Source organism: Channa argus, chromosome 17 (assembly GCF_033026475.1).
Source record: "Channa argus isolate prfri chromosome 17, Channa argus male v1.0, whole genome shotgun sequence".
NCBI lineage: Eukaryota > Metazoa > Chordata > Actinopteri > Anabantiformes > Channidae > Channa > Channa argus.
Window position 1 is genome coordinate 17,625,957 of NC_090213.1, and position 9,524 is coordinate 17,635,480.

Sequence of the window (9,524 nt, forward strand, 5' to 3'; positions counted from 1 at the left end):
AAAAAATTATATCTGCACCCTCTGTAATGACCCCAGTCTTATGGGATAAGCCAGAAGAGCATGTGGATGTGCACACATTTGCAAATCGTTCAGTGATCAGTCACGTGTCGGGGTTGTGTGTTCTGTAGAACAAGACTCTTCCACTGGAAAACACGACAGACTGTCTCAGCACCATGGCCAGCGTCTGTAAAGTTATGCTGGAGACACCGTGAGTTTTACACACACACACACACACACACACACACACACACACAATCATGAAATTCTTAGCAATTTGTAGAATAAAAGCAAATTCTTTGTAGCAAAATACAACACATATAACTAAAAGAAATGTCAATATCTCTGGTCTCACAGAAAAACTTTGACATTTTGAGACACAGATTTTTGTTACAGCAGCTATTTAAAATCAAACAAAAATTGTCTGACCTTGGTACAATAGCTAATGTTGAGATTTTACTGACTCTTGCTTCTATAAAATGTATAAAATGTATTTTTATGTTCTTATGTGAATCTTTATGTAGAGAATATTCAAGCCGTTTTAGCAGTGAGGAGACTCTTTTGTTCTGCATGAGGGTCATGGTTGGGGTCATCATCCTTTATGACCACGTCCACCCCAATGGCGCATTCAACAAATCCTCCAAGATAGATGTAAGTCTAGATGTAAGCTGTACATTGGCTGAATACAGATCTAGATTTTCTCTGTTCATGCTCTGTTTTTTTTTTTGTTTGTTTGTTTGTTTGGTTGTTACTTTTTAGATGAAAGGCTGCATAAAAGTCCTAAAGGACCAGCCAGCAGACAACGTAGAAGGTCTCCTCAATGCCCTCAGGTAGGTTACATTCACTCAGTATAGACTCTGTTCATCACATTACTTGTAGCATGCAGAACTGTTTCTGTGTATGTTTTTTTTTTTTTTTTTTTAAATATATATATTAAGCATGTTAACACCTTTTGTTGGTAATACAGGAAATGGTGGTAGAATGAGACATACAGAGGGGTTTTCAATTGAACTGGCGATTTTCAGTTTGTGTTGATGTAAATATTAGGTCATTAGCTGGTTTATTGTAGTTTAATTACAGTTTTATCTTATATTCTGTTTCCTGAAAGACAAGCTTTTAAATCCTTTTAAGGCGTCAGTTGTTGTGTTGACTCATTTAGAATATCAACTATGTAAAAATTTAGAAGGGATTGAAACGGAGTAAAATTAAAATGGCCACACAAGAATAAAATGCAGACCTTAAGAATCTGATCCCTGTGTAAATGGCCAGTAGCTTTGCAGATGTTGGAACCATCAGTTTTATCTTTTATCTTGCGTACGCAAAGCTACAATATGCAGTTTAATCTAGCATATTGCATGAGACATGACAACAAGAATGGGCCCCCGGTCCCCTTTGAAAAGACAGATTACCAAGGCTTATTATTTCTGTTCAGAATTAGAAAAATGTCAGAATAATAAGACAGATGAGAAATGTTATTTTCCCTGGACCCGACGCCTGCTGCTCTTTTAGTACTACAGTCATGTGGGAGTGAGGGAAGGGACCAGGAAAGCACTCTTTATCTCCATACTCTAATAACTTCATTACTATAGTAAATATTAAGACAGTCATGCAGAAAATACTTACTCCTGTTATTACAAGATAACTGCATAAAAACTGCGTCTCTGGCCGCTCTCAGCTTCCGTACCAAATACCTGACATCTCACACATAGAATTCAGACCTCTCTCTCTCTCCTTTCGGCTTTATCCCGTGAGTTCGGGGTCACCACAGCGGATCATTGTCCGCATGTTGATTTGGCACAGTTTTTACGCCGGATGCCCTTCCTGACGCAACCCTCCCCAATTTCTACCGGGCTTGGACCGGCACTGCACAGCTGGGGAGGGGAATAGGCTGTTAGGGGTTCAGGGTCTTGCCCAGGGACACTTTGACATATAGCCAGGGCCGGGGATCGAACCACTCACCCTGTGGTCCGTAAGCAACTGCCTTTACCAACTGAGCTATAGCCGCCCCTTCATAGAATTCAGACCTCTCACAGTACAAAAAGCTATGGGGGACAAAAAGGAGGTGTCTTTAGTCCTTTGGATCTTTAGACAGAGATGTTTTATAACCCATCCGTATCAAAAGTCCATCTCACATTCACTTTTACTTTCTCCTCAGATTTACCACAAAACACCTGAATGATGAGTCCACTCCGAAAAACATCCGGACAATGCTCCAGTAATATTTGGTTTTTTTATATATATATAAACAGACATGAAGAGGATCAATGCTCTGACCTCAAATAAGATGTATATGTTTACATTATTTAAAAAAACAAGACTTGATGTTAATACTTGTGTGTATTTGCATAGTCATTCCCTCTGAGTTATAAAGCCTGCATACATGTACTCTGCAAAAAATATAAAAGAATCACATGAATTGCCTCTACTGTGAGCTGTTGAAGCACAAATCATGGAGACCTATCAGCCTTATACTGTAACTGAGCTTTGCAAGAAGCACTTGGAAATAAAGAAACGGGGCAGCAAAAAAATATTCTTTAACAAATCAGTTTTCCAGTCTTTCCAATCTTCTATTTCACAATTAAATGACTTTAGTTTTCAGTGAAATTAAAATCTCAAGGGCTCTTCATTATATCAATGACAGATCTTCAGAGAATCAGACTTACTAAAACATGACATATCACTTTTACTTCATCAAAGAATGAGGTTTGATGACAGAAAATGAAATCAATCAAGTGGACATATGTGTTGCAGTGAAGCCGAAGAGGGTTTGATCGGTGTGACGTATGTAATGCTATAAGGTTTTTTTTTTGTTTATTTTTTCTTTTTACAGTCAGTTGTTATATTTGTCTCTTCCATTTTTTTTTTCAAACTACAGTCTTGTGCCACTATTAAAATAAATCCACTGTAAACATATAGTTTGCAGCTTTAGTAAAAGAAAATTCAGTAGGTTAGCTTTACTCAAAGGTTTTGCTGATTTGAAAAGGCTCAAATCACAAAATCATGTCAGTCTACCAAACAATTTTGTGGCAATTAGGTGAATGATGGTTGTGTGTTTTTTTTGTGATTTAAGTGAGTTGTGGCCTTTGAATTAAAGAGAATGCATTTCCCTAAAACAACGCTAAAGATTTTTATTCAAAATAAAGTGTATATTCTTCTTAACTAAAGAGTTTTCCATTTTCTCAAGTCGACTTTATCAGCAGGATCCGTGCCCAGATAGGGTCAAGGAAGAATTCTGTATTTATTTATTTTTTTTAAATTTTTATATTGTTTGAAATCTTTAATGCAACAATTAAGCTTATTAGGTGCACAGGACCAATTTATACCTGACAAATTAACAGTTGATGGTCATGTACATGCCAAAATCTTACATGCCTTACATTTTTAAGTAAGAGTACTGAATTTCAAGATTTCAAGCGCTGTCACAGATGGTAGCCTAAAGAGGCCTAACATTACTGATTGTTCTGCAGCTCCCAACTGTCTCTCAAGCTCAGACAATCTCACCTGTGATGGTTGTGCATTGCTTTGAGTTAAAGGTGCAGTGTGCAAGATTTAGAGGGCTCTATTTGCAGAAATCAAATATTGTATTCATATTTATATATTACTTAAGTGTGTAACCACCTGATAATAAAAATAGTAGGATTTTCTTGAGCTTAGAATGAGCTTTAGGGTGAGGGTCCATTTTCACGAAGGTCACCATATTTCCTAAGTAGACCAGAATGAACAAAAGTTTGTGTTTTCACTTACATGGAAGTCCAAACCTATATGTATTCAGAAGTTTGCAATGTGCAACCTCACCATTTGATGCCAAATCTTAAACATTGCACCTTTAAGTTGTGGCTCATTATTACTGTAATTTCTAAAGGTCAATCAGTTTGTTATTTAAGGATGCAGCTGATAAATGCCCAGATTAGTTGTCAAGACATATTTTGGTAAACATTTTTACTCCAACTTTTCCAGAACAGATTCATGTTTGTTATAGAATCTGGAAAATGTAATGGTCTTGCCTTGAAGACTTGCATCAAATCCAAACTTCTGCATTACTTTACCTTCATAAGCCATATATACACTATACTGACCCATACACACTCCTGCCCTTTTAACATTTCAACATTCAGTTATTTAACAAGTCTGTTTATTTCTTGATCTACTTTTACATGTAATATATATGTGTTTTTGTGGGAGCCATATTTTGGATGCAATGTTTTATATACAATGAGTGGAAACTGTAGATAGATGAAACTCTGTGTACATATAATAGTGATAGTTTATTTCATCAGACTTGGGTTTTTTTTTTCGTTTTTTTTTTTAAACGTCTTCCGTCATGATAAATGTACACAAAGCTTCCTCCCATGCCCAAGATATGCTACTGTGTTGAATGCAAGATGTCATTGTGAATATTAAGAAAAAAATCTGAGTTTTGTCTTAAACTGACAGTAATTGTTTCATAGTGTTGGAGTTCAAATTCACTGTTTTTATAAATGGCTTTGGCTTTGTATTGCCATCTGAATGAGATGAGTGGATTGAATAATAAAGGTGGCACATTGATTATACAGACAGTTTCTTTAGCTTCCTTATTTACTATCTATCATACACAGCTAATGCATGCAAAAATGAAATAATCTATGAAATAAGATTAAACCCCTTCATATATTTTTAAATCAGATATGAGCCACTTTTCTATGGGGTCCTAGATCTGATTTATATGCAATCTCTATAAAATGTATTTAAACAAGCACCAATATCTGTTTCAATGTTAACAAATAATATATTCCATAATGCAGCTTTGACAGTAAAATATTTAACGGTCATATAAAATACTGTCTCTTGAAATGGAAAATCCCAAATCAAGGTGTTTTTTTTGTGTGTGTGGTTTTGTGTCCAAAGCAAATTTCTGGAAAGGATGATGTCTTTTAAAGAACTTAGGACCCTGAAGCATTACCGCAGTTTTTTTCCCACAAGTCAAAATCTATGATAAGAACTACAAGATGACATTGATCCTGTGTCCTGAATCTTGTCTTCAGTTTGTGCTGCAGTTATGATGTCTTCATGAAGAGGACCACATGCTTCATTCTCCATTGTCATGTGTGTGAAACAGACACACTCCAGGGCTGTATCTCAAAGAGTGATCTACCTGGAAAGCATATAATTATTAATAATTTAAAATAGTAATGAAAATACTCTTGGTTGAGTACATTTTGTGGTTGTATAAATATTGAAATATTGTATGTGGTAAGTATTGTACACACCATATTTAAAAAATTAAAGGGAAAACTTAAATGAGTGAGGAAACATCCACACAGGTGCACTGTAAATGTAAATAGTAGCTGACTCCAAGATGGTGCTTATTTAAGTTAATGGCAGGTGCAAATAAGCCTAAAACATTCTCCAGCTTCTGTGCTGGCTGGTGGCACTTTACACCCATGAGAAGGTGCTATTCTAAAAGGCCTTTTTGCAGGTCTTTTCAACTGTCCCACTACTAGACTTGACGGAGAACGAGTGAACGAGCAAGAACTGAATAATCAGTAGGCCAGTTTAAATGTATGCAGTTAAACTTAGTTTTGAAATCAATACAAAAAGCAATTGTCCTGTAAAGATCCTGCTTGGGAAAGCTGTGACATCCTACACTAAATATCAATGGCTTTTTCGCCACAGCAGAATGTGTTCTGCATTTTGAATTTTGATGCCAGATATCCTTCCTGCCACAGGCCTCCCATTTTATCCGGGCTTGGGACTGGCACTGGGGTGGCTCTTGGTGGCTGGGCAGGGCCACACCTGGTGGGGAGGGATTCGAGCCTGCGGCCTCATGCATCCCAACCCTATGCTCTACTTATTGAGCCACCAGACCCCCGTAAGTAACATCCAACACTAAGATGTATTATTTAGACACTATTAGAAAATGTTGTAGAAAAGATTGTAGCTTCTCTTTAAAGCAAATAGTTTGTATTGTGACTAGTACAACTCAATGAAATAACTTGGGCGTTTCCACCATTACATCCATAATAATGTATAATTTCTGCCATGAAAAGTGCATTTGTACTGCATGTGGTGAAGATGATTTTCATTTTGATATAGCACATGGACACATCAGCTGTAATCCATCTGCAGTTCCATCTAATTAAAATGTTCAGTTACCAGACAGATAGCCAAATATTAAATATGATCATGCACTGCATGCTTTCTGTGACTTTTGTGCAGAATCAGTGTTTTCTTTTTAAACTACAGTTTGTCCTGAATGCATTTCTTGCTCTGTGGTTACATCATATTTAGCCTACAGGAGTGAAGACACACTGATTACTTACTAGGAGGGCTCCGATGTGAGCGCTGGAATGCCCTGAGAGCCCCCACACTCAATTGGGGCACTGCCGACCTTACTGGCCTGGGACGTATCCCAGCATTCCACTGAGCCTGGCGCAAAAGGCTCTCGACGGTCTCCTTGGTGACAGGATATTTATTACTGTGAGATGCCCACTGGGGGCGAGTTTGCGTCTGAGGAAGAGGATGGTTGGGTTTGGAGTCCGACCTGAGGAACATCTGAAGGTGGAGTGAAACAAGAGTTCTCAGAGAAGTGGGGTTACCTTGATAACCAAGCATTTAAATCTAAATTTAACATAAGTCCTAATTTATCATATTATTAGTTCCTGTACCCAGGCATTGAAATACATGTATGATGATTTCACCAAAGCCTGAATATTAAATGCCAGGGTGTCCTCTATCTCACCCTTTCCTCCTCCTCCTCCTCCTCCCTGAAACCCCATTATCAGCATAATTTGACTTTCCCCCCTGTCACTCCCCCCTCTGAGCAGCTCATCATTAGCATGTATTCCTGTGCATAATACATGATGCCTGGTGGTTGCACAGTCTCCAGAGAATCCTCTGCAGTTATCACCTCCCTTTGATTTAGACAAGAAGGTCACAGTCACAGTGAGATTATGGCGCTGATGATGAATAGAGGGTGGTTTACCAGTGATTTGGCTTTCCGTAGTTTGTAATTCACCTCAGACAGGGGTTTCTTGCTCAGTCTGTCTGGCTTTAGTGTGATACTGCTGTGATGGGAGGTGGCTCTGCTTTTCATCGGCCTGCAGGAAATAGGTGAAACAACAGGGTTGAACGAAATTGTTTTGCAAAAGAACTCAGAAATACCAGAAATATAGTAATCAATGTAGCATATTCAATAGCTGTGGTCCAAAAGCTATGTTTTGATCTCAGTGTGGAAGATTAAAAGACAAACTATGGCTGCTGCTCTTCAAATTCTACATGCTCATGTTTTTCCTGCCGTCTTACGCTTTCAGGGCTTGTTCAAGTGGAACCAGGTTGTCCAGGTAATTAAATCGCAGTGTGTCTTTAGGATGTCTGTCAGAATCTCTCCAGGGTGGTGGTGCAGGTGACTGCTTCTCTTTTCTCGATCCCACCCTGGAGCTGCTTCCAAGCTGCTCAGAGGTGGATGCTGGATGCGCCTCACTGAAGAGGGTCAAGTCTGAGGTGTTGTCATGTCTGCTACTGGCTTGTGTTACATCCGGAACCACAACCTGATGATGGCAAAAGGCAGTCTGGATGTGCACAATGGCCTTTTTTTAAATAAACTTTTTAGTGTATTTAATCCAGATACAGTGAATGTGTAGTTTTGTGCTGAGCCATAAGGGAAAAACCATGAAAATAAAATGTTTGACCATTGAGCTGATTCTGGATCTGATCCACTGACCTGTGGTGGGGTGAATTGCAGCTCCTGGACCTTTTGGATGTAATGTCTCTTCCACACTCCCTGCTCAAATGGTGTAGGAGAGAAGTTGATACACCAATTGAGCCTGACACATTTTGGCATCCACAGCTGGTCCAGCTCTACTATGCTCCTCCAGTGCCAGCTCACCTGCCCATACAAAATAGGCAAAACATGGCTTTGGAAGTAGAACTGTAAATAAGTAAATATAAGGCCATCAATACAGGAAGATATTATAGTTTGTTTGTGTACCTGGGCACATCGACTTAGGCTACGGGGGTCTAGGAAAGAGAAGAGGTAGAGGCTGAGGGCTCTGGGGAGCAAGCAGGTGAAGTCTGCAGCCTGCAGGGGGAGCCGTCTGCTCACACTGAGGCTCAGAAACCTGAGCTGCTCCACTGAACACCTCAGCACAAAATCCTGCAGCACAGCCTTCCTCTGACTGTCAGACCACCTGTCAAACTGATGAGATCATAATAATATTCTTTCACATTCAGCGCTTCAGTTGGGGTCAGTTACATGAAGAATGGAGTCTACAAAGCACTAATTGTGGTTATTAACAGGTAACACTGTGCTCATCTGTACAGTATTTGTTTGTTGTCAGCATACCCACTTTGCCAGAAGACGTCGCCGCTCTTCAAAAACCTGAGGAAGAAGTAATCAAATTACTGCAATGTCATTACAGTAACTGGAACGGGGAGACAATCATCAAAGTCCTTGCCTCATATTTTTGCATTTTCGAGACTTGATTAAATAATTTACAAATGTATAAAATACTTTCAATTGATAAACTGAAAAGTATTGGTGATAACAATATTTGAAACGTTTTAGATCTACAACTGAAATGTACAATAAATGTAAGTAAATGTCCTTACTGGTAAGTTTTGAGCGTCGACTTACACTTTTGAGATACATGTATTTTACTTTAATCATCTAAACTCATTTAGATCATTTTGATGTACATGACCCCTAGTCACACTACAGGACAGTATATAAAAATGATCATTTGGGCCCAGAACAAGACGCAAATTGGTGCATTTGATCTGACCTTGCTGTTGGCCAGCACATTGTTCAGAGGAGTCCAGGCACTCCTTTCAGTCTGCTTCATGGCACAGTCTGCAGGTGACCTGTGTGTGAATTACATTTCTGGGTAGAGGTGATGTGTTAAAATACACCAACCTTTAATTACACACTTGATGCTATGTCCTTGCATTTTGTGCAACTTGGGTGTGTTTCTTGTTTACAACAATGTGCCACCTTACAGAACCTGCCTGAGCCCTTAAAGGCTCATGTTTGGCCTCCTGAAATATTAAGTTAAATTAAATCCCTCATACCAGCATACTGCACACTAACATACTTTTACCACACTAAAATTAGATGATAGTGATTGCATCTTGTCAGATACATTCTTTACTAATGTACTTCTTTCCACTGTTAGCACTCATCTTCATCTTTGATGAAGTGTCAAAACAAATGTCTTGTTAAAACAATTAATAAAGATTTACATTTAGCTCAAAATAGAAAAAAAAAGTGTAAACAGGCCACTGCTGGTCAGCACTCTACAACACATTCCTCAGATTTTTAACTTACCATCAGTTCTGCTTGGCTCAAAGAAAGAATTGAATCTACCTCCTAAATACACTTTCTGTTAATGTGCACACTCCTGACGGACTTTGTGCTCATATTTCCAACTCTTCTATTTCTCTTCTCGAGTTCACTTCCCTGTGCACAGTTTACTTGTCTCCATAGTAGCACCGAGTGCACTCTCTTTAAGGCTGTCACAGCCCGTCACACATGGGGTGGGGGGTGGGGGGAG

General features: G+C 38.8%; 2 protein-coding genes across 7 annotated transcripts in view; one reads left to right on the forward strand and one right to left on the reverse strand.

Moving 5' to 3' along the window:
* The window catches only part of fam49a (family with sequence similarity 49 member A), a 32,510-nt gene extending 27,963 nt beyond the window's left edge, over positions 1-4,547 (forward strand). For all 6 annotated transcript variants that reach the window (XM_067482406.1, XM_067482410.1, XM_067482408.1 and 3 more), the window contains 4 exons: positions 129-208; positions 522-648; positions 757-827; positions 2,153-4,547. In XM_067482406.1, the coding sequence (XP_067338507.1) occupies positions 129-208; positions 522-648; positions 757-827; positions 2,153-2,216 (342 nt within the window). In that variant the 3' untranslated portion in view covers positions 2,217-4,547. The remainder of the gene's footprint in view (positions 1-128; positions 209-521; positions 649-756; positions 828-2,152) is intronic.
* fbxo16 (F-box protein 16) lies at positions 4,240-9,446 on the reverse strand. The gene is made up of 9 exons (XM_067482405.1): positions 9,299-9,446; positions 8,757-8,835; positions 8,318-8,353; positions 7,964-8,170; positions 7,697-7,861; positions 7,279-7,523; positions 6,959-7,073; positions 6,297-6,528; positions 4,240-5,128 (listed from the first exon to the last, which is right to left on the reverse strand). The coding sequence occupies exons 2-9, from the start codon at positions 8,814-8,816 to the stop codon at positions 5,076-5,078; spliced, it is 1,113 nt and encodes a 370-aa protein (XP_067338506.1). The 5' UTR covers positions 8,817-8,835; positions 9,299-9,446; the 3' UTR covers positions 4,240-5,075.
* Positions 9,447-9,524: the final 78 nt, after the last annotated feature.

Excerpts from the sequence above, each read along its gene's own strand:
- fbxo16 (XM_067482405.1), bottom strand. The coding sequence starts at position 8,816 with ATGAAGCAGACTGAAAGGAGTGCCTGGACTCCTCTGAACAATGTGCTG. Across the intron at positions 7,862-7,963 it reads GCCTAAGTCGATGTGCCCAG|GTGAGCTGGCACTGGAGGAG; the intron begins GTACACAAACAA and ends TTGTATGGGCAG. Across the intron at positions 7,074-7,278 it reads CTTGAACAAGCCCTGAAAGC|GCCGATGAAAAGCAGAGCCA; the intron begins GTAAGACGGCAG and ends TATTTCCTGCAG.